The following is a 24,230-nucleotide window of genomic DNA, read 5'->3' on the forward strand; positions in this document are numbered from 1 at the left end:
GTACCACTTTAGCTAATGGGGCCTCCTGCTGTGTACTTACACCATAGGAGTCTACACAACACTGTTGCTTATGTAGGTTTTATTTTACAGTATTTGTTTTTTATCTTATATTTTGGAAATGTACATTCAGGTGTTTTTTATTTAATTTTTTTTGGGGGGCGCAAGAGAGTGGGGCCCTAAACTATAGCTTGTTTAGCTTATACGTAAATCCGGCACTGACTGGCGGCGCAGAGGTGAGGAAAGTGAAGGAGGATTTGGTACAAGGTACAGCCGGCGCCTGCTTCCTCCCGCCGGCTGCTGCGGGGAGGGCCGAGAAGACGGGTGTGTGTACCTTTAAGAGAAAGGGAAAGCAGGAAGTCGCTCTGGGGCAGCCAGAGGAGCTGCAAACTGACTGGGTCGCCTGCGTGGAGCTTGAATGGGGTCTCGCTGACCAAGCCAGTTGAGCTGTGATCTCTCGAGAGAACCGACTGTCCGATTTCAGGTAGGATCCTTTGCTCTCATGTACCTGTGAAAACCTGCAGCTGAGCTGTTTCGTTTTCTCCCTTGCGTCCGGCTTACATTGGCAGTTGTAGGAGACGAACGGTGCCTGTACACTTCCTCCCTGTAGTGTGCAAATCCTATCCTATTTTGGTGTGTTTGTTCCTGCCTGCAATGCCGTGTTTGAATTGCGCTGGCATGTTTTTTTTCTTTCTGCAAGGCATGCAAGGAACGTATATAAGGACTAGAGAGATGCAAAGGTGGAGTTTATATTTTCGTGGAAGCAGGCTTTATACGGAAACATTTGCTATATTTCTTTAATGAGCCCCAGAGGCACTTATGAAACTTTTTCACAGGGGATGCAGCAATTGTTCATTTAATCTTTGCACCCTATTATTATTATTATTATTATTATTATTTATTAAATTGATGCCCTGAGCACCTAAATAATGGGCATTAACATCACAGCATTAACACCACAGCCTCAGTATCTTTTAAGACTGTGATGTCCTCTCCTGAGTGGAGTCTGGATGTTTCCATTTAATCAAAGGTGCTAATGCACTTTAACATGACCACATCTATTGGAGGTACATTACATGCTAATATAAATCTGTCTTCTTGTCAAGCCTTCGTAAGGAATGCTAAATAGTGTTCTTACCATAGCTAGCAAAACGGCCCTTTTGAAACAGTGGTATCTGGTATCTGCTGTTTCCTTCTGTGCTCAGGGGAATAAAACATCCAATATATCAAAAAGTCTGGCGGATTCAGTTTCTACTTCCCATAGTACAGAAATTAGGGGAATTTTTTTAAAAAAGGAAATTGGTCAATGTTCAGGGAACTTTCCTCTCCCCCTGTGTATGCTGTATGTTTTGGGAATGACTCCACAGAGGATACGCTACAATCAACGCTAAAACATTCTGCCTTCCGTGAATAGCAGGAATACTAAAATGTTTGTTAAGAGGTGTGTATGTTTTGGCCCATTCATGTGGTGTGAAGGTGGCTGCCAAGGTTGTGAGTTCTTCACATTGGCTGAAATTTTATTTGCAGCCAGAATTCCTATAGCTTACCAGGCTATCAGTGAGAGCTAAGGTGAAATTGTTAGAAATGGCGGAGAGAACACTGTTGAGATCCGTCTTCGTTTCATGCTGGACAAGAAATTGTGTGCAATTGATATAGATTGGATGAACATAGTTTTGGATTGAATTTTTAAATTAATTATCCTTGAGCGTGTACAGGAGTGTGCCACATACTGATGGACATGAAAGATGGGGCTTTCTAAGGTTACTTCATGTGTTATATGCAATATCTCTCAGGCCAGACAATTGTTCAGAGATCACATTCCTTGAGCTCATCCTAACATGGGACCAAACCCCGATGTGGCTGCACTTCTGCTAAAAATACACAACCAGACATAATAGGTCAGCGCCAGCAATTCTGACAGCTGAGTGCATGTGTGTAGGCAGAACATAGCAGTATGGAGAATATGGGGAACTGCCTTATACAGTACTGAGGCAGGCAGCTGGTTCATTTAGCACTGTTTTGTCTACATTGACAGTGACTCTTTAGGGATACAGGCAAAAGTCTTTCCTTGTCCTACCTGGAGATGCTATAACACTGAGCTAAGGCTCTTGCCCAAAAGAACTGTTATTTATTTATTTAAATTTATATATCACCTTTCATCATAAGATCTCCCTGGGTGCTTCACAGAATAAAATGTGGGATAAAAACAAGTAAGTAATTAAAAACAAAACAGCAATACTGTACAATAATCCCCCTTTCTACAGTCACATTTAAAAGGCTGTAGAATAGCAATCAGCCAAAGGTCTGGTTGAAGAGGAACTGGTGCCTGGTGCCTAAATTTATTAGATTTCTATATAAATGTAACTATACATGAAAGCCTTGGATCATTCAGGAATTCCATTAAATGCTGTAGTACCGTAGACTATGAAATGGCTGAAAGTGGTGCTGATGTAGTGTAGCAGTGAAAATCAGGTGCCAAGTATACTTTTGGCTCCAGATCTGCATTATCACCAGACTGATGTTCTCCGGGCATCACCTTACAACAGTTCATGCTTTGTTTCTAGCCGCAATGCAGATCTGGATGCAAATATATACTAGATTTCCAAATGAGATTATTCTAGTAAGCATTCAGCCCTGTATCTTAAGGGTTAGCTTAAGGTGCTTAACCATTTAAAATAAAAAGTAGAAAATGGCCATGAGAGATACTACTGTCTTTGAGGAGGAACTAGTGAGATAAAATCTTAATCATAGCCAACTGTTGGTGCAACACAGGGGATTTCATTATTCTTTATGCAAGAAGCTGAGCATTTCCTCATCACCTGCTGTTTTGCAATCCTCTTGCTTTCTGAACTAACAATAGGGTTAGGGTTAGGGTGGCTCCACCTCGCTGGAAGGATTTTGAATGGCCTTTTAATCCTGTGCCCTGACCATTTTGCTTACTGCTCTAGGTGGTTTCCTATCCCAGCTCAGACTTCCTTCAACTACTTGCATTCAGAGTCTCTCCTGGAAAAGGGATCTGAAGACTTGGATTTCCCAACATCATTTTGCATAAGTGGGAGGAGAAATTGCTCAGCTGATGAAACACCTGACCCAGCTTGTTTCTTGCCTGCTGGTGACATTTGCTGCCTGCTTCCATCTACCTTGCAGCACGTAAGCAGACCACTGCCTTTCTGGCCATGCAAAGCACGCTGAACTACCTCTGGAAAACGGATGATGTGCTGGGTCAAGGTGCCACAGCCAGTGTGTACAAAGCCCGTAACAAGGTGAGGAGGCTTTATATATAGAACTAGGATGCCCTGTGAGTGTGGTGTTCACTTAACAAAGGAATTGCACAACATAAATTTGAGGCATGACCGTAAAGTGAGTCTTCGAGCTGGAACATAACATAATTGGCATAAACACATTGGATTGGATACAGATTTGACACATGTGAAGTCAATTGGACATAATTTAGTCATGATCCAAGCAATTTAATTTAAATAATGGAAAGTGTATTACCAGGCCAGCCCTAAGTGAGGCAGATGAAGGTTGTATGGTTTAGTTAGGAACTGGTTTGAAGACCAGGAGAGGATTTGAGAGCTGGGATGCGCCTAGAAAGCTAGACTTGCTTCTGGAATGTGTATGGGTATTGCTTTGAGCTGCCAAGGTGACATCTTGAACCTTTTTTCCTACTAGAAGCTAAGAGGTGAGTTATGGGCTGAGTGGTTTTTTTTTGTACCATAATAAGTCTTGTGATTTTTATTGTCAGGGCTGTTTCAGGTCTAACTCATTCTCATGAGAAACTAAGGTGGCAGAGTTTTTGCCTGAAAACTGGGTTGCCTCTAGAAAAAAATGCCACCATGGGGCCCTATTCATGCATGTGTCTTCACATTAACGTGGCTGCTTAGAGCACAATCATGCTCAATGTGGCTGTTGCGATGTTGAGTGCGACAGCAGAGCAGAGCTCTGCCATTGGGGGAGTTTGTGCTGATGTAGCAAAAATCACAGCAACTGTGTGTAGAGGCACATCCAACAAATGGCTAGCGTGTTCAAAGCTACGTGGCTTGAGACCAGGTAACGTGAAGGGACACCTTCTCTCATAGAAGACTGATCAAATTTTGAAATCTTTTGCAGAGGCTCCTCTCTCAGTCCTACCAATATCTGGGACACTTTTGGGGGAGTTCTGAGTTGAGGTATACTCAGTGGCTCTGCTCAAACTTTGGCACTCCCTTCCTAGGAAGGCCTTCTTGTGTTTCTTATGGCCTCCCATGAAAAGGCCTATACTTTTTTTTTATTTAGGCAGGCCTCCAGCCTCTGGAACTAGCTCTGCTTCCTTTGGAATTTTTAAAGCAACAGCTCATTTTCACCTGCTCACTATTTATCCCCCTCCTCCTTGTTCCTTTTTCTTTGGATGACAAGCTTTATCTGCTCTTTTTCTTTTATCTTCTTATAGGTCTTTTTATTGCATTTTTATTATTTCTGAGCACCTTGGGTGCTATATGGAGGAACAAATGATATAAATGGAATCTGTATCTGTATTGGATTTGAATCTGGGTTTTTTAAATTGTTAATCACTTCAGAGTATTCTACAGAGCAAATGAAATAGCTGGAACCCGTTGGAATAAGTAAACAAAATATGGTGACTTGTCTGCTGCATGTTTTGGAGATGTGCCTCTCTCCTCTTTCATGTTTACATGCTGCAGGGTCATATAGAATGAATAAAGGTTCCTGAAACCATCCACTTTGTTTCCTCCCTGCCCCCCCCCCAAGAAATCAGGAGAACTGGTTGCTGTGAAAGTCTTCAACAATGCCAGTTACATGAGACCTCAGGAGGTGCAGATAAGGGAGTTTGAGGTGCTGAGGAAGTTAAACCACCAGAACATTGTCAAGCTTTTTGCTGTGGAAGAGATTGTAAGTTGTGGTTTTCACTCTCAAACAAAGGCTGATATATGTGTTATGATTGGTGTGATAACGGTGGCATTGTGTAACACCCCACTAAAACGTATCTTAACTGAACACTGTGATTACTGGTTACAGGTAGGTAGCCGGGCTGGTCTGCCATAGTCAAAACAAAATAAAAAATAAAAAAATCCTTCCAGTAGCGCCTTAGAGACCAACTAAGTTTGTTCTTGGTATGAGCTTTCGTGTGCATGCACACTTCTTCACACTGTGATTACTGAATCCTGTTTATCAAGGATGTTTATACAATGTGTATATGTTCTCCCCTCCATACATAGCATACTGTTACTTTAGCCTTGCCTGAACACCACTTCTGTTTATCAGGTCACTTGTTTATACTAAATGTGCCATGTGGAGTTATTTGTTATTTTTGCCAATGGCACACCAGCATGTTGGACAACATTGCCTTCTTCGGCACAGCATTCAGATCAGAGGTAGGCAGTGTGGTGCCATCCATATGTGCTTGGACTGCAACTCCAACCTGCCCCAGCCCACATGACCTATAAGTGCAGCTTGATGGGTGTTAGAAGTCCAACTTTGTCTGAAGGACACCACTTGGGTACTCTTGATTTAGGCACTTGCTGACCTGCTAGCCCATCAAAAAATCTCTACTGCTGCCTTAATTTGTGCCAGGGCTCCTCATTAACATCCATTTTCAGCAAAGGAGTACGGCCATAGTTCTGTGGTAGAGCATCTGTGTGCAGTGGCTATTTAAAAAAAAGGGAAATTCCATGCATGCAGGAAGGTTCTTGGCTAATTTCCTGGAATATCAAGGTTGGGCTGGGAATCCTGGAGTGGTGCTGCCAGTCAGAGTAGACAGTACTGAGGTGGATGGACTCATGGTCTGACTTGGTATAAGGCGGCTTCCTATGCAGGGGCATTGTAGGGTGGGGGCGGTGGGGGCGGGCCGCCCCTTGTGCCGCCCCTAGCGGGTGTGTGCGGTGCTGCTGCTCCCAGGGTGACGGAGGGAGCGGCGGCGCGTGGGGTGACAAGCGGCGGCCCCTCCCACCACTCCCACGCGCCGCCGCTCCCTCCGTCACCCCGGGAGCAGCAGCGCTGCACGGACGGGGTGCTCGCTCGGCCGAGCGAGCACCCCGTTCCTGCAGCGCTGCTCCTCCCGGGGTGACCGGTGGTGCGTGGGGAGTGGTGGGAGGGGCCGCCGCATGTCACCCCCATGCACCGCCGCTCGCTCCGTCACCCTGGGAGCAGCAGCGGCGCACAGTGTGTGCGGTGCTGCTGCTCCCGGGGCGACGGAGCGAACGGCGGCACGTGGGGTGACAAGCGGCGGCCCCTCCCACCACTCCCACGCGCCGCCGCTCCGCTCCCTGCCCGCTGGGCTCAGGGAGCGGAGCCCGGGGCGAAAGGACAGGGGCAGGCCAGCGAGGGGAATGACACCCCCCGCTGGCCGAACCCCTCTCCTTTCCCCGGGACGGCTCCGCTCACGGAGCGCAGCGGGAGAGGGGCGGGCCGTGCGCATGCGTCATGACGTCATGCGCATGGAGCGACGCCCCGCCCCCATGGGTGCCGCTGGGCTTGCCGCCCCCGGCAGCCCAGTGGCTAGCGACGCCCCTGTTCCTATGTTCCTATTTTACAATGTGCCAATGGCCTATATCTTTCTGGGAATTTCCCTTCCGTATCTGTGTACCACAGAATGTTATTAACCTCTCAAAATCCTGAGGTTTGAAAGTGTTTCCAGACAGTGAGATTAGGGGGAAAGCAACTCAGGCAAGGGTTGCCAATGTAATATCTGTCAGGTGTTTTAACTCACATCAACCTTAAATAGGGATGATTAAAATGGCACATTGGCTACCTCTGATTGAAGCTTTTCCTAAATAATAATAATTAGATCCTCTCAGCTTGTAGAGAGCCAGTAAGACAGTAAGACTCTAGTGTGCTATAGGCTTTTTTAAAATTTAAAACTTAAGAATGCACAGAGTTCAATCATACATTTTTCTTACCTGCATTCTGAAGTGGTATAGTCTCAGGAGAGCTGTAGTGTATAGTTTTTTTTTTTTTTGCCTAAGCATACTTGAGCTTTAAGCACACTGATGAATTGGCGGGGGGGGGGGGGGAATTCCCCTCATAAGGGAATAGAGGAATGAGTGTTGATAGCCATGAAGGAAGTAGAAAATGTAAACAAGGATAAGAGGCAGTTCCTCTGCCTCCTGGCTTGCATGTAAGCTATTGGATTGTGCCATCCCTGATTTCCAAGTTTACTGTGCCATTCTATCTTTTGCAGTCTCTCCTGGGGACCAGTCTCAGCATATGTCATTCTTAGGAATGAAAGGCAAAGGCGTCGTTTTGAGTGCTAAATGCTTTTGTCACCCACCCGATCTATTAGCAGCGAGCAATTAGTAGACTGGAAAATCTTACCAGTCCAGGGGCAGTGACGCAGCCAAGTGTCTGCGTTGTCACGAATCTGTTCTCAGTGTGCATTTAAGGGCTAGTGACTTGCTGTGTGGAAGCTACATTCCAGATGCAGCCCACCCCAATTTTTAACAGATCACCATATGTGAGGAGTTATCCTTTCCCTCCCCAGCCATGATCAGGATGAAAAAATCCCACTATCTCTGGCACAGCTACCAGGGTTAGAAACTAATGGGAACTTTACACGTCCCCATAGCTTGTGTGTTTGTGTGTGTGTGGGATTTTTGTCCTAATCATGTCTAGGAAGGGAAGGAATAAATCTTCCCTGAATTCCCATGAGCTGCAGTGCTGATCACAACCAGATCCCCTGCACCTGTAATTAACTGAAGAAGAAAAAACAGACATTGCTACATGCTTAAACCCCTGTTATCACCATGTGTGACAGTTGCGTGAACTACAGTGAATCACGAATGGGGTGAGCACAGTTGCACACAGGTCCTGCTCGTGGGCTTCCCAGGGGCATCCAATTGGCCAAATGAAGACAGAAATGTTGGACTAGATGTGCCTATGGCCTGATCCGGCAGGACTGCTCTCATGTTAAATAAGATTCAGATTTCCCCCAAACAGTAAAAATTAACCTGAGAACACTGCTATGGCCAAAAGGACTCATTTTCATCCTACGGTGGGAATGTGCTTTGAGATGCTGACCCAACAGGACCTTGGGGCTCAAACCCAGATATATACACAGGGATAATTTACCCCTACTGGTCTTACTGACTTCAGATTACGTGCTTATATGGTCTCCACTTCACTTCCTTCTGCACGCTGCTTCCATCCTATCATTTGGAAAGAGACTCAAGATGCACACAGAGATGAAGTGTATCAAATGGAAAGGGACTGGGCTGTGTCTGAAGGTTGCTTACTTGCTCTCATTACTTTGCTCTCTTCAGTTAGCTCTTTTCTGAATAGAAAAGTTGATTAACCAGAAACTACATGTGGTGTATAACAGCATGCACACCCCTTTGCTCGCAACTGCTTTTACCTTTAAGGAGAACAGATTAAAGCACCCATATATTTTTACCAATGAGGTTAAAAGCAGCTTTGTGGATTTTCAGAAGGGGGGAAAAACAGCATAAAGGGAAGGCTTAAGAAGCCCCCTCCCCACTTGGTCTTGTATCTTCCTCTTCAGATAACCAGACTCATCAGTTGTATTGTGTAAACACATGACATGTATTAGTGCCCTTAGTCTTGCAGGGGATTTATGCTAGCTTCTACTGTGGCAGCATGAGATGTCTGGGGCACTAGCACATTCTGTAATGGAGCGCATGCTATCAGGCATACAGTTCAACCCCTATAAGGTGCGATTTCATTTTTGCCCTCAAATTCAAACACAGGAAAGCTGCAAACAGAAGGTGTTGGTGATGGAGTACTGTTCAGGTGGGAGCCTGCTGAGCCTCTTAGAAGACCCAGAAAATGCCTTTGGCTTGTCAGAATCAGAGTTCCTCATAGTGTTGCACTGTGTAGGTAAGTACCGTAAGTGCGACTGCTCTGTGGGCCAAGATGAATCTTACATCCTCCAAATGACTTTGCACAGCCTTCAAACATAATGCTTCCTGTGTTCCAATACAGTGCCAAACTAGATGTGACATTATTCATGGACTTAGCGATGGTGTGTTTACTTTTTTAAACATAAGTAGCCAGCATGTGGGCAGCCAAGCTGGATCAGGGTCACAGTGTGGGAGGGTGGGGGCTTTAAGCCTTTGCCCCTGACATGGCCCTGATTTCAATTGCCCCCACTATTCACAAGTGAAATCTGCCATGGTCTGGAAGGATCAATTCCAATCAGGACCCTGATAAGGACAAATACATAAATCCCCCTCTACCACAAACAGTCCCAATCCAGTTCCAATGCCCCCCCCCAATGTATTGGTTAATGAGCAACGTATAACCATAGATCTAAGCCATGGTTTAGTGTTATGTGTGAACCAGATCATTGTGTATCTTCATGTTACTTTTGTCATGGGAGAAAGCCCAGAGAGACCAGAAAATTCTTGATTCCTGTTAGTGCCTTTTTATAGAAGAGTGACCACATCTTTCTTCCTTTCTTAGTGGCTGGCATGAACCATCTCCGTCAGAATGGGGTTGTCCACAGAGATATCAAACCCGGAAACATCATGAGGCTGGTTGGAGACGATAACCAAAATATCTACAAACTGACTGATTTTGGGGCTGCCCGAGAACTAGACGATGATGAAAAGTTTGAATCAGTTTATGGGACAGAAGAATATCTTGTGAGTAAAGTGGAATGCTGGAATTTTTTTTTATTAGTAAAAGAAGGCTGAAGATTCCTACTGACGGATAATTGGGAGGGGGGGAGGTGTTTTTTGCAGCTGGAACACGGAGAGCTGGATCATTTTTTTAAATAGAAAAATATGGCCAGTCCAAAGTGGACATTGCAATCTTCTATTTCCAGAAGAAGGGAACATTTATTTATTTATTTTTTAAATAATTTTTATTAAACAAATTACAATTACAAATTACATACTTACATGTACATATACATACACACATACAAATACATACAATCACATAATACAAATACACAAAAAACAAACCCAAATAAATAGATATAGATTCATGTAATACTAATCCGGATAATTTTATTAAATGAATTCTTTAAAAATACTCTCTTATTCTAGCCTCCTGATTACCTCAGTAAGGCTAAAATTATTTATAGTTCCTTCCTAAGGCTTCCCATTTTATCTCTTCATTAAATTTAATATTAAATATACTTTCAATATTTGGGACTCAGCCCGAATGTTGTTCTTTTGATGTTATCTTTAACTTCTATTTCCTTTTCTTTATTCTTTTTTTCCATTTTGTAGTGCGGCAGAGGCTATTCCATAATAGCTACTGTATTGGTGTTACATCTTTTCTTTAGATATTGTATAAAGTCGTTCCACTCTTTTATAAATTTTTCTAGAAGAAGGGAACATTTAATGGGGGTTACTGTGCTTTGTGCTATTAGGGTGGTTACGTTTGGGTAACCTGCAGAGTCTTCCAATGAAGCTGAAGAAAGGGTGATACAGAACAGATGAAAGAAAGTATAGGCTGATTAATAAACTAAAGAATTTGCTGCCCTAGGATGTGGTGGGGGCTTTAAAATGGTATCAGACAAATTCATGGAGAATAAAGCTTTCAATGGCTGCTGGTCATGATGGTTGTGTTCTGCCTCCAGGTTAATCAAGTTATTGGTTGTTGTTGTTCAGTCGTTCATTCGTGTCCGACTCTTTGTGACCCCATGGACCAGAGCACGCCAGGCACCCCTATCCTCCACTGCCTCCCACAGTTTGGCATAATCTATATCTGGATAAAATTGATACTTCTGAAGCAAGAAGCACATATTCTTCACTTTAGGTTGTTCACATTTTATAGGTATTCCTCTTCTTTGGGAGAGAAAGGAGAATACAGTACATTTTTTTTAAAGATGGTGCTTTCCATCTCCTGTTTTTAGACGTGAGCTTATTTAAAAATATATTTTCTAAAAAAACTGCTGCTTGTTTTAATGGGAGGTAGGGTTTTTTAGTTAAGTCATTCATCTGTTCTAATCTAACTGATCAACTGAATGTTGCAGATCTAATTTTAGCATGCATTACTTATTTTATTCCATATTTCATTTGTGGCTTTTAGAAGCTTGAATGGCCTTAATACTTAAGCCATCTTTCCTTTTTTCCTTTCCTTTTACTTTATCACTTAAAGCACCCAGACATGTATAAGCGAGCAGTGCTGAAGAAGCCCCAACAGAAGGCTTATGGGGTGACCGTAGATCTTTGGAGTATTGGGGTGACATTTTACCATGCAGCCACAGGCAGCCTCCCATTTATCCCATTTGGGGGACCACGCAGAAACAAGGAAATCATGTATGTATTTTGTATGTTTTCTTGATTTGCCTGCTTTATCTCTTCTTCACACACTAAAAAGTGGGGGGTGGGGAGAGAGGAGGAACACAACGCACCGAAATTGATGTTACCTATATCTGTGTAAGGGGAAGCAAGTGGAGCTGTGGTCTAAACCACTGAGCCTCTTGGGCTTTCCAACCAGAAGGTCGGTGGTTCAAATCCCCGCAACAGGGTGAGCTCCTGTTGCTTTGTCCCAGCTCCTGCCAACCTAGCAGTTTGAAAGCACACCAAAAAGTTCAAGTAGATAAACAGGTCGCTCCAGCGGGAAGGTAAACGCTGTTTCCGTGCGCTGCTCTGGTTTCAGTGTTACGTTGTGCCGGAAGCAGCCTAGTCATGCTGGCCACATGACCCGGAAGAACTGTCTGAGGACAGACACCGGCTCCCTCGGCCTGTAAAGCGAGATGAGCGCCGCAACCCCAGAGTCATCTCTGACTGGACTTAACTGTCAGGGGTCCTTTACCTTTTTATATCTGTGTAAGGGTGATAATCTCATCATTCTTGCTAACTCCTAGAGATGGGGTGCTTCATTCAACAGGTACAAAATAACTACTGAGAAACCTACTGGAGCTATAGCAGGAACCCAAGAGCAAGAGAGTGGAGCCATCATGTGGACCTATGAGCTTCCAATCACATGTCGGCTTTCTGTGTAAGTAGAAAGGGATTGGATAAGCTAATGATCAAGAGTGTTAGAAATTCTGCAGCAAAATCTCTTTCTTATCTTAATCCTTACTCGGGAGTAGGTCCTGTTGGATGCAGTGGGACTTGCTTTTGAGTAAACATGCACAGCTCATATTTTTTATTATAGTCATACCTCTGGTTACGATAGCTGTGGGTTGTGTTCAGTACGGGTTACGAACGCGCCAAACATGGAAGTACCAGAATGGGTTACTTCTGGGTTCGGCACGTTGCACATGCGCAGAAGCGCTAAATTGCGCTTCGTGCATGCGCAGATTCGATGCTTCATGTTGCGTTCTGCTCATGTTGCGAATGGGGCTCCAGAATGGATCCCGTTTGCAACCAGAGGTACCACTGTATCAAGGCTCTTTCACACAATGCAGGTCATGTTTGTTTATTTTTGCTATTTAATTGTTTGTGAAAGGCACATAGTTATCCACCCACGTACATAATTTGCACCTGAGAGATCGTGGAACTCTGACAGGCTTTAAGAACCTCCATCAAATTGCCTAATCCTCATTTAAATATATCTAAATCAGTCCTTATCACCACATCTCAAGGTGGGGATTCCACGAGTTTGTATTTTCGACTGTAAAAGGCTCCCAGGTAGCTTACACATATCAGTGAAAAGACAGTCCTTGCCAAAAGGCTTACAATTTAAAAGACACAATGCAAAAGGAAATGGGGTGGAGAGTGAGCATGAAAAACGTAAGCCTGGGCAACCAACCTTTTAGTTGGAAAAGGTTACTTCCCTTTGTCTGTCCTGAATCCATTGCCAATTTCATTGGGTGACCCCAAGTTTGGATGCCTATGAGAGATGAATAAACATTTCTCTCTATTCCCTTACTCCATACCAGAGGCAGGCATAGGCGCAGAGCCGTCTCATCCATAGAGGCCAGTGGCACGGCGCACCAGGGCACCGGGCGCCCCCGCGAGCCTGCCGGCATACCGGGCTCCCCCTCCCCAACTCGCCCCCGCCCTCACGGGCAGGCGGGCACTCGCGCACCGGCGGGCGGGCGGGCGGGCTGTAAGCCACCCGCCCTCACCTCCCGGAGCCCCAGCTGGAGCGGCGCGGGGCTTTGCGCGACCTTCCAGCACTCCAGCTGGGGCTCTGGGAGGCGAGGGCGGCCGGCTTGCAGCCCGCCCGCCGGTGCGCGAGCGCCCGTCCGCCCGCTCCAACACCACGCCCCTCATCCCCCGCTCGCCCACCCCCCCTCCCGAGGGGCGGCCAGCGCGGGAGGGAGGCGGGCGGAGAGGCGGCAGGCTGGGGGCGCCGAGGGATCACCGCGCCAGGGCGGCCGATCCCTCTAAGACGGGCCTGCATAGGCGTGGTTGGTTGCTACATGCCCTTGGTTGGCGTCTATTCCTTACCAGTAACATTTGAACAACTGCAGATCCCTTAGAGTTGCAAGGATCACGTGGATTCCGCTTAAACCAGCATCCCCCTACTCAGTTGTGTCCACTATGTATGACTGTGGGTAGTATGTTGGTTGAGAGTATGGAACTTGCTTTCTTCTTCTTCCTCTTCCTCTTGAGGATTGCATCACATCTCTTCAGTACCGGTAATTGAATGTGAATGGGTTTTTGTTTGGGGCTTTTTCCATTGGAAACATATCCCATCGGGCAGGGATACTATTAAAACAGAAGCTGGGCCTTCTGTTTTTGCAGTATCTGGCCACATTAGTTAAGAGCAATCTGATCAGGCAGACTTAATAACAACACCCTCTTTTCATGCCAGCACTTTGACAGACAGCCATTGTGGGGGTGCAGTGGGTAGCACTAGATTGTCTCTGCAAGACTGGCTGCTCTGGCCACCTCACCAGATGCTCTGGGTTACAGCATCCCTCTGCTCTCACTGCTTTTCTAGAAGACAAAGAGACTCTTTAGGGAAGGGGGCTTATTTTTCCTCATCAGGCTGGTTTGAATGAGGGAGCAAAGGAAGCTTCTTGAGTGGTTTCAGGAAGAAGAAAGCGTGTGACTCGGGCAAGAGGCAGGCTGCAGCTCAGAAAACCAACTGGAGCTCTGGAAGCATCTTTAAGATGCAAGGGGCCCTTCGTAGAAATCTGATGAGGGAAAATAACTATTGTGGTATTAATGCTGTGAATCTCTCTACCTATGCTCAACCTGAATCTTTGTAAATAAACACAAATATTACTAAATGCCAGAAGGGTCCTGTGCCCTTATCCCAAAGGAAACTGATTCACACTGGAAGAACTTCTCACTGCTTGGAAAATTGGGGTCAGCAGTAACATCTGGGTTTTCTCCTCTACTCCTTACAGTGGGCTGAAGAAGCAGCTCGTCCCCATCCTTGCAAGCATCCTAGAGGCTAATCAAGAGGAGTGCTGGGGCTTTGATCAGTTTTTTGCTGAAACCAATGACATCTTGCATAGAAAGATAATCCACGTCTTTTCTTTGTCGCAAGCTACCATGCACAAGATCTACATCCACTCCTACAACACGTAAGGATTGTTGCCTTGGGCGGAGAAGGGAGTAGAATCCAAGTGCCCTAATCTAATGCTCAGGCCAGAGTTTTACTACAGGTTGGAAAATGAGCTATAAAATAGTTGAGAAAGCTTAAGTTGCATATAAATAACAATACCCAGAACTGAGGGTTGCTGTTGTGGCAGCACTCTGCATTCTAGAGGTGGAAAGATGAGTTCTGGGCTTTTGAATATTGGAGATAAAGTATTTGGTTAAATAAATAGCTAATGTGCCTTGCTCTTATCTCACAGGCCCTGGGTGTTTTGGAATTGCTGTATAAAAAAATAGGGTGACTCTTAAATTGCTGTTTCCTCCTAGTTTCTGACAAGATCAGAATATTCAACTGCCTATTTTTTAATGAATTGACTATTGACAGAGAACCTTTTAATTCTGCATGGCACAAAACTTTGCTGACTTCACTTCCAGGAAGCAGTAGGTGGGTCATAGTCATGTTCACCTGGGTGACTAATGTTATGATGGTTGCCTTAGGGAGAGTAGTCATCTAGCAGAATAGTAATCTACTGTAGAATATACGAAATAGGTTAAAGCACAAAGCCTGAATGATCCTGCATCAATTTAAGTGGGTCTAATAAAATATCATTTTATTGATGATGATGATGATGATGACTATTATCACCATCGCCATCCACTACCATCAAGGGTTTTTGCTTTGCCTGGTGTTCGGAAGAGAACAGCAGGCACTTTCTCTTGAAATGTCAGTGTTCAGGGAGGAAGAGTTGTTCTGTAACTATTATTTTTGTCTTTGTTTTGAACATTTTATCCTGCATTTCTGTTAAAATAATCATGGTGACTTGGGAGACTAGTATGGGCGTCAGGTGTGATCCTTAAGTAAGTCTCTGTGGTCCCTATTTGACAATATTTGGCAGGGGATAGGGTGTCATTTCATTCCCTACATCAGGTTTTTTAAACCCAGTTTTGAACAGCATCTATTCACATTCACCTCAGCACATACTAGAATCGGGACATTTTGAATAATTTCTTGAATGTGAGAACAAAGCTGGCTTAGCGAGCTTTCCTGGGGAAGGAATTCTAGAGAGGGTACTACTGCCTGTCTTGGATAAAGAAGGGGTGCTGGTTGGTTGTAAATGAAAACAACGGTCCTTTATCCCTCTGCTTTGTGTTCTTCAGAGCCCCCATATTTTTAGAAGATGTCTTCAGGCAAACAAATATACCTCCCCATCACCAGGAGTATTTCTTTGAGGGTTACTCTTTTGATCTGGAGCCTAACCTGCAAGCGCATCGTTTCCCCAAAACCACTGAAACCTGCCCTCTTATCATGCTGAGCACAGAACTTCAGGATCCAGTAATGCTGAGATACAGAGATCGTGAGTTTGTGTAGTTTTGCATGCACGTTATCTCTTTGCCTGCCTTGAGTAGTTGCTTACTATGACTCTGCATTCATAGCTAGGTCTATACTCATTTACTCCATACAAAATTGGCAGTATATTCCTGTTTATATGGAACAGAGATAGAACCCAGGAAGTTCCCAGCTCTGTCGCTGACTGGAGTTCATAATCACCCATACATAGCCATATTTGTGGATTGCATATTTTGGGCACTAGATGTCAGTGTAGCTCCACAGCTGCAGAGCGACAGCATTTCTTTCCTAATGGAACATTCACTATGCAGCCGTGTCTTTTCCTTGATATGGAATGTGGGGAAAGCTTGTGGTTTGATTTTTTGTTTTGTTTTTGTGTTTCAGCTGCTTTGGAGTTCCCAAAATTCCCCCCAAAAGTTGATGTCGTTGCAGATTGCAGCACAGCAAAGGTATACCTTGCTTTCAAGCTTGGGAAGACTAGGGGCACTTTGGAAGGGCTGTTCCCTGTCTGTTTCTCACCCAGGCAATACAGGAATTGAAGGCTTATGGCTGGCATCCAGGTCCACGTGCTCTGATACCCAGGAATGGGAAAAGGAGTAGATCAGGCTTCTTCAATCTCGGCCGTCCAGATGTTTTTGGCCTACAACTCCCATGATCCCTAGCTAGCAGGACCAGTGGTCAGGGATGACGGGAATTTTAGTCTCAAAACACCTGGAGGGCCGAGGTTGAGGAAGCCTGGAGTAGATTATTCGGCACACCCCTCTTTTTCTGTCATCTAAATCTGTGGTCAAAGAGAGATGAAGCACTCCAGCCTAAGCCCCAGGTGATTCAAGTGATGGGAAGGAGGAGAGAGAAAAACATTGCCCAAACCATTCCAGCTGCTTATCCAGCTGCATCCATTTTGATTCCGGGGGCTGACTGCAGCTTAAAAGGATAAACAACCTGCTGGATCAAGCCCAAAGTGTCGCTCATAAAATCGTTTGCAACAGTGATAGTTCGATGGCAAGGAAGGCTGCAACCTTCACCTGTGTCATTTAGCAGATATATATCTGTACTTGGAGCTTCCATTGAGTGATAGCCACTGATACACAGCCCTTTCGGAACCATCTGAACTAGACTCCTTTATGCCCCCTCCAACCTCACTGTCTTTGGAACATGTGCATCAGAATGCTTCCTCCCCACAGCTGGTTTGCACTATAAAAATATCTCTGCTTCAGACAGTGGCTCTTAAGCCTTGATCTCACTGTACAAGTCATTTCTTTGCTGTTATGAAAGTGGAGCAAAATATCTCAGATGAGCTGTTGCACTGAAAATGGTTTTGTTTTCGGGGTTGTTGTTGTTTTTGCTTTGGCAGCTTCGTTAAACAAAAACATATATTTACATTAATATTAAAATGCTGTGGAATGCAAGTGTGTGGAAATGTAACACCCATCCATTATGTAGCAAAAGGGTTAATGAATGTTAAAACTCGAAAGAGCACGATCCAGATCCCCCTCCCATGATGATGGAAACTGGAGTCTAACCATATCTAAAGAGGCACAGGTTAGCCTCCTTTGCTTTAAAGGATAAATATTTCCAGCTCACGAAATCCCCCTTCCCTCATCCTTGCTTCTGCTCCATGTCGGTATCAGACACCATGCTCACACAGCACTGCTCCACTCTTGACCTCAGGCAGGGAGAAGGAGGGAATTTCCTATAATGGCCAGTCTCTTTCCTATTTGGCATTCTCCTTCCTTCCCCAGCCACACACTAACTCCTGGTTTCTTGTCATCTACGTCATCTCCCCCTAAGTGGTAACTTTCTAGAGTATTTTTAGGGCCCACCTTAATTTTGTGATAGTAAGTTGTTTTAAACGGTTTTTTAATGTTGTGACGCATCCTGGGATCTTTATGTGAAGGGTGATTAATTCCTCATCATCTCTGTGTGATCTGGATCATGTCTCTGTGTATATCTGGGAACTCTGCAAGGTGGCAGCACTGCGGTATACCAGGCAGTCATATATACCATTGCTTTATTCTTTAGGGTGTCCTGACTGCAACTCACCTGACGTTGAGGATATCTCAGTCCTTTCTGCAGTGTCAAGAGCTCATGCTCAGAGGCCTATATTGGGTGAGGTAAGTAAAATGTCTCCTGCTGGCGTGTTGCAAGCGATACAGCAGGGTCTTTTTTGACAGCTGATGAAGGTGCCTTGAGCTTCAGTTCAGGTCACTAATTTCCTCCAGCTTTCCCAAACAGCTTACAGCATGCACATTTACGTGGCTGCCCATAGGCCATACACCACTATTGCCTATTATAGCGAGTGCGCAAATGTTCACAACTGCTTGCCTAATTTGGGCCATTGTTCTCTGGCAAATGACATGTTTTCACTGACTGTCCCCTTGTTGTTGTTTTTCCTGTTTCTTTTCCCACTCAAGTCTCTCTTGCTCGGCATTCAAACTTGCCACATGAAGGTGATGAGGACTGTGCTGGCCTGTCCTCTTGCCCTTGTCCCTGGGGGCAGCTATTCCTGCCTAGACGCATAGAGCTTTCTACATGTATTGGACCTACGGGCTTGCACATGCACAGACGAGTGCACATTGAGCATTGGGTACTGCAAACTGTGTAAAGGTTAGCTTCAATTCACAAGGGGTCTAGAGATGGGCTGCAAGGTGGGAAGTGCAATCCTGATCCTTCCCTGCTTGGTGACTTTGAACATTTGCGTTAAGGTCCTTCTACAGAGCAATGAGCAATGTAGCGCCCAGGTTTTTACTGGTGCTCCTCATTCACAGAATCATAGAATTATAGGGATGGAAAGGACCCCGAGGGTCATCTAGTCAAACCCCCTGCAATGCAGGTATTTCAACTAGATCATACATGACAGATGGCCATACAACCTCTGCTTAAAAGCCTCCGAGGAAGGAGATTCACTGCCTTCTGAGGGAGTTTGTTCCATTGTCAAATATCTCTTGTCATCGGAAAGTTCTTCCTGGTGTTTAGTCGGAATTTCCTTTCTTGTAACTTGAGCTTCTTTTTACCCACTTTATAAACTTAAAAGGCAACAATGAAGCACTTGGTGCTTTATTAAAACAATATGCAGAGATCCAGATGAAAACTTTGAGTAGGAGTTTTATGGATTCAGTGTTTCTAGCATAATGAATGTTATGTGATAACATTTTCATTCCTCTGTGCAAGTTTGCCTTTTTTCAAAATAACCAGTTTCCAGCCTAGTCAGTGGAGCACCATGAATTTGCTTCATGTTACAGAAATAAACAGGCAGACAATACGAAAAGTAGGGTGGTGATTATGGCAGGGGATACATGCCTGTTGATAAACCTTATAGCTATATAACTATTCAGTATTGGGGGTGAGTGTGTGCAGAATGAATGGATACAGTGGCTTGAATTGTCACACTTTCCAACACGTCAGGAATTATTTTCTGAATATAGAATGTCAAAACGAGACATGGAGACAATCATGTGGCTAATGTGGGAAGGAGCAGCTGAGCTGAAGGAAACATTAGCTGGTTTATAGACCAGAAACAATGTCTGTTCCTGGCTACTCCATACATTTTGTGGATAATCCAGTTAACTAATAAACTCCAAGGCATTCTTAGAACAGTCATTTCTCACATTGTGCACAAAAGGCCTCAAGTTCCATTACAAGAAAGGGTTTATATAAAGAGGCATAGAGTTATAATCACTCATTATATAATATATTTATCTAACTTAAACAAGGCTGCTTCCAATGCAGTGTATACTCCAGAGCAGCAGTGGCTGGAGTGGGGATGGGACTAGAACTGAGCTGAAATTCCTCAGAAATATAATTCTGTTACATATGATGCCCTTCCACTCCAGCAGGAGTGGAAGGGCATCACCTTTGTCTTTGAACCAGCCTCAGAAAGGACACAAGTACCTTGTCCTTGCTTTCTTCTTCAAGCTCACATTTCCTACACCCATGTAGAGGATATGTTTTGGTACTGCTACACTTTAGCATTCCTCTGAGCTTTACAAGAAACCAATAATTGGCTGTAAGACAAAATTGTGTGGCGGCCCTTAGATCATCAGTTGAGACACCCCTGTCCTAGAATATAGAGGAGCGGGGTAGATGTCAAATCAATCAGTGGTATCTTAGACTCACATACTCCTGACTGCTGTCTTTAAAAAGATCGCCAGAGGCCGAGCTATATATTGCAAGAGAGATCTGTGATTGGCTCTCCCATTCCCCACCAATAATTGAACTCTTGTTTTGCAGGCAATAGCAGCAGGGAAAGGCAGTGTTCAATCCTTGCTTTTGTGCACTGTTTTCCAGATCAGAATCTCTCCCAAAGTTGCCCTTCACTATGCAAAGCAGGGGGTGGGGGATCCAGGCATTTGGGCTGTGGGTGGGGAGTGGACAGTTCACTTCTCAATTGTCAAGAGAAGATAGGTCTCCATTTAAACAGGGAATAAGTGGAAGATTGTGAAATATGTGTTTTTACAGCATAAACGCAAGTCTATGCAAGAGACCTGAGGCCCATATAACCAGAAATTCTGGTGTTGCCTATTTTTTTTTGCAGTGAGACCCTGAAATTGGAGTGTCTGCGGATTCTAGAGAAGAAGCAAGGTGTGATGGCAACACTCAGTTGCTTGCAACGAGAAGAGATGAAGGTTCTGCTGCTGTAAGTGTTGCTTTTCAGTGGTAACTGTGATACTGTAGCCAACCTAGAACCAAACATGCATTACACCAGTGGTACCCCCAGGACAGAACCTGGGAGCTGATGCATGGGGCCCTATTCAGCAAAATTTGAATGAGCTGGCTCAGACTCAGCTAGTCAGGCTCACCGCATTTTGAAATTAGTGAAGAAAAACACATTGTCATCTATAGAGAGTGGCCCTATAAGACCATTAAATTCAGAGTCTTAAGTTACTTAACTGCCCTGCTTTGTTGCATAAGAGGAGTATTCTGTCCTGCAGAAAGATTCCAGAGTCTGAGGCCCAAGTTCAGAGAAGTGCTTGGATTATCATGGGGTTAATAATGCTTTGGGATTGCAACTGCCTTCTCCCAATATTAGATGGACAATATATCTCTTGTCACGGGTGCAGTGGGCTTTCTGCTTCACATGTGTGTTTTGTATGTGTGCTTTCCATTTCCAAGAGGAAGGTGCAGAAAGCCTTCTTCCCTCCCATTCTACAATATGTTTGTGTGCATACATATACATATATATGATCAAAGACATATCTCTTGAGGACAGAAGGTTGGAAGCTGCTTTGTATTCTGGCAAAGTAGTCCTTGTTCGTTTTTAAAGGGGGAAATGCCTTGCTTCAGTAAATGGACAAACTGTTAGGTGGGCCAGTTTGCAACATCTGGACAGAAAGTGAGCATAACTATGTTCTTTGAGGGTTGCTGCATAATTTGGCTTTCCTGTGTTCACAAAGAGAGATAAATAAAAGTTCTTGGTGGGCAAATAAGAGCATTCCATGAAGCACAAAGTAGCTTTAAAATACAGTGGTACCCCGGGTTACGTACGTGATCCGTTCCGGGTCGTGGTACATAACGCGGGTGGGCGTATCATGAACGCATAAAAAACAAAACAAGAAAACCCCGAAGAAGTGCAATTTGAGCCTAGAAGCCCCTGACACCTAGGTTGGGTGAAAGGTCAGATGCCTGGTTTCTCTTCCTCCTGTGTGTGTTGCTGTTTATAGAAGCAGATGGCAGCAAAGAATGGATGGATCAGCATGTTTTGTATTCACATGTGTTTCACATGTGTTCAGTCATATGTCTGTTCTATCCTATTTTTGTGTTAATTTTCAGTCTCCTGTGAATTAGAAGCCTCCATGAGCACAGGAGGCTCCCTGCTGCAGAGGTTTGCTCTTCAGCACATGGGGCTCGGGGGGGGGGGCTGTATACCAGGGGAAGGTGTGGCATGAAAACGGGTGGGCCTTGCCAGTACATACAACCCACTCTTTCTCACTTGAGTTTCAGAGCATGAAGAAACAGCATACCTGAATAGATTTGGCCTTTAGTCCGCTTCCTCAGCAAAATACTTTTCCTCACTACTTCAGTGCACAAACTGTAGCCACTGGCTAGGGCAGAGGTGATCAAGATGGTGCCCATGGGCCTAGCCAGGGGGGGGGCAGCCCCCCTCCCCAATCAAGTAAATAAATAAAAAATACTTAACTGACCATCTGCGCTACAGATAACTTGGTTCTGCCCCCCCCTAACATAGTAAGTAAAACTTTAATATGGTCAAAGACCAGCAGAGCCCCCCTAACATAAAGCCTGCCCCCATAAAATAAATCCTGACTATGCCCGTGTTGGTGCCCTTCCAATGCCCTTCCATCACTGGCCACATTGACTGGGTCTGTTGGGTGCTGGAATACCTTGGCTGCCCTTGGGCTGGAGGGACAGCTCAAGTCAAGTGATGATTATTTCCAGGTATGCTTCAGCTCTGTCACCTCGCAGTTGAGCTCTGTCTGAATGGAAAGCAACAGAAGGCAGCAGCGGAAGACCAGAATCGTTCTAAGTCAACTATCCTCTCACTATTAATGCTCCATTCTCCACCTCACCAGCTCTTATGTTTGCAGCCTTGGGAATAGATTTCTTCACAGAGCAGCCTAGAGCAGGGGTCCCCAAACTAAGGCCCGGGGGCTGGATGCGGCCCAATCACCTTCTAAATGCAGCCCGCAGACGGTCCGGGAATCAGCGTGTTTTCACATGAGTAGAATATATCCTTTTATTTAAAATGCATCTCTGGGTTATTTTGGGGGCATAGGAATTCGTTCATTCCCCCCCCCCCAAATATAGTCCGGCCCCCCACAAGGTCTGAGGGACAGTGGACCGGTCCCCTGCAGAAAAAGTTTGCTGACCCCTGGCCTAGAGGCTTGTTCAGATGCCTTGGGGAACTTGGAGCAGTACCGGTACTTCCCCAGATCCAGAGGGCTTGTGCTGATTCCCTAGCAGCCAGCTGCACTCAGCTTGAGACAATTTGTTTGGGATCAAGTATGGCTTGCTATCTAAATGGTTGCCTTCTCACATCCTCACTGTGAAGCTGCCCTGGGGGAAAAGATATCTAGGGTTTTTGTTTTCTGGAATGCCTTCCATTTGCCCATTGGTGCCATATACTACTGAACTGGGAATGTGGAAAATCACCATCTGGAGGAGCTAGGAGATCAAATTTTTCCACAGCAGGAAGCTCTTAGTGCCTATTAAGTGCATCAAGATTCACTGCTGTTTACAGCCAGGTTGTGCTAACAGACAATTAAGGCCAAAGAAAGAGGATATAATTTGGGTGAAAGGGCACAATAAGCAGCCTCTTCTTCTTGGGGGGTTACCAGCAATAACAGAGGCAACTGCACTTTTGAACATTTGTCCCCTGTTTCGTAGGAGCTTAGAATAGTGGCTGTGTCTGGCTGAGATTTCTTATGTTCTGTATTACAGAGTACAGCAAAAATAGTGGAGCCACAGGGATGAAGTCAGAGACCAGCACTGCAATTTTCAGCTTTGTGCAAGTGGGGGAAAGGAAACTGACTGCTCATTAAAATTTTAAAAAGCAACGATGTAGGAGGAGGAACATGTTTGCAAGCCCATAATTACCCAATGCCAACATCTGCCAGGAAATGGCCCAATAAATGCACAACCTTCACTTTTCCAGTTGACACCTTGGCCTGTCTTCCATGGGTTGCAACTATCCTTTCCCACCTCATTCCCTGGGTCTTCTCATTTCCAAATACAGATGCCTCTTTGCCTCACTTCTGACCCTGTGTTTCCCCTCCCTCCCCTCTGCTCTCCATCTCAGATTCCTAAACTTTGGTTTTTCTTTCCCTGCAGCTTGTACATAGCTCCAAATTCCTTTCCCCTTTGCTTTCTGGGAAAATGTGGTTTTACATCACCACCACACACAGACACCAACTAAGAAAATAACTGCATTTTAAATGCTGCTGTATGTGGACTGTTACTGCATGAGAGTTTCCTGTGATGCAGTGGGTGGCGAACAACACTTCTCTTCCCCACTCCCACCATGCCATTTTGAAAACTTTTTGCATCAGTTTTTCTTTGTATTTATGGAAATTTCTTGGGTAAATTGAATATTTTTTCTGTTTTGGTTACTTTGCAGTAATGGAGATTGGTAAGCCCCTCTGAAGATTGATCAGAAACTGTTCCTCTTTTTTTTTTTTCCTATTCACCATAATAGGTACGAGACTATTGCTGGGGTTGGCGAGATTCCACAGATTAAAGGCCTGGCAGAACTGAAAACAAGACTTCAAGCTGTGAGTTATTCCCATGACCACCTGTTAATAGCAACTTAGACAGCTGAGAGTTCTGTGTGGCAATTTCTCTTGTATGCAAAAGGTCTGATCTGAGCCAGAGCTACTTGGGAAAAGAAGTAGCTGTGTAATGATTGATTAACACAAATGGGTTAAGGGAATAGAGCGGGTGGTCTTCTTTTTGATTGATGGTTATACATATATACATGTACATACATGCTTAGTGTTGCTGTGAGAACTTTGATAAAGTTG

At 44.8% G+C, this 24,230-nt stretch overlaps 1 protein-coding gene across 6 annotated transcripts in view; it reads left to right on the top strand.

The window, feature by feature from the left end:
• Nucleotides 1-303: 303 nt before the first annotated feature.
• Nucleotides 304-24,230, top strand: part of IKBKE (inhibitor of nuclear factor kappa B kinase subunit epsilon) — a 35,779-nt gene continuing 11,852 nt past the window's right edge. Inside the window, exons 1-13 of one of the 6 annotated variants that reach the window (XM_033152867.1) lie at nucleotides 305-481; nucleotides 3,145-3,260; nucleotides 4,747-4,887; nucleotides 8,697-8,826; nucleotides 9,412-9,593; nucleotides 11,062-11,222; nucleotides 11,797-11,907; nucleotides 14,216-14,395; nucleotides 15,567-15,763; nucleotides 16,141-16,205; nucleotides 17,779-17,870; nucleotides 20,291-20,392; nucleotides 23,906-23,981. In XM_033152867.1, the coding sequence (XP_033008758.1) occupies nucleotides 3,174-3,260; nucleotides 4,747-4,887; nucleotides 8,697-8,826; nucleotides 9,412-9,593; nucleotides 11,062-11,222; nucleotides 11,797-11,907; nucleotides 14,216-14,395; nucleotides 15,567-15,763; nucleotides 16,141-16,205; nucleotides 17,779-17,870; nucleotides 20,291-20,392; nucleotides 23,906-23,981 (1,524 nt within the window). In that variant the 5' untranslated portion in view covers nucleotides 305-481; nucleotides 3,145-3,173. Of the gene's footprint in view, nucleotides 482-2,945; nucleotides 3,261-4,746; nucleotides 4,888-8,696; nucleotides 8,827-9,411; nucleotides 9,594-11,061; nucleotides 11,223-11,796; nucleotides 11,908-14,215; nucleotides 14,396-15,566; nucleotides 15,764-16,140; nucleotides 16,206-17,778; nucleotides 17,871-20,290; nucleotides 20,393-23,905; nucleotides 23,982-24,230 lie in introns of those variants that run through there. The other 5 variants (XM_033152871.1, XM_033152866.1, XM_033152869.1 and 2 more) reach the window with 5 other exon arrangements.

Source organism: Lacerta agilis, chromosome 6 (genome assembly GCF_009819535.1).
Source record: "Lacerta agilis isolate rLacAgi1 chromosome 6, rLacAgi1.pri, whole genome shotgun sequence".
Classification (NCBI taxonomy): domain Eukaryota; kingdom Metazoa; phylum Chordata; class Lepidosauria; order Squamata; family Lacertidae; genus Lacerta; species Lacerta agilis.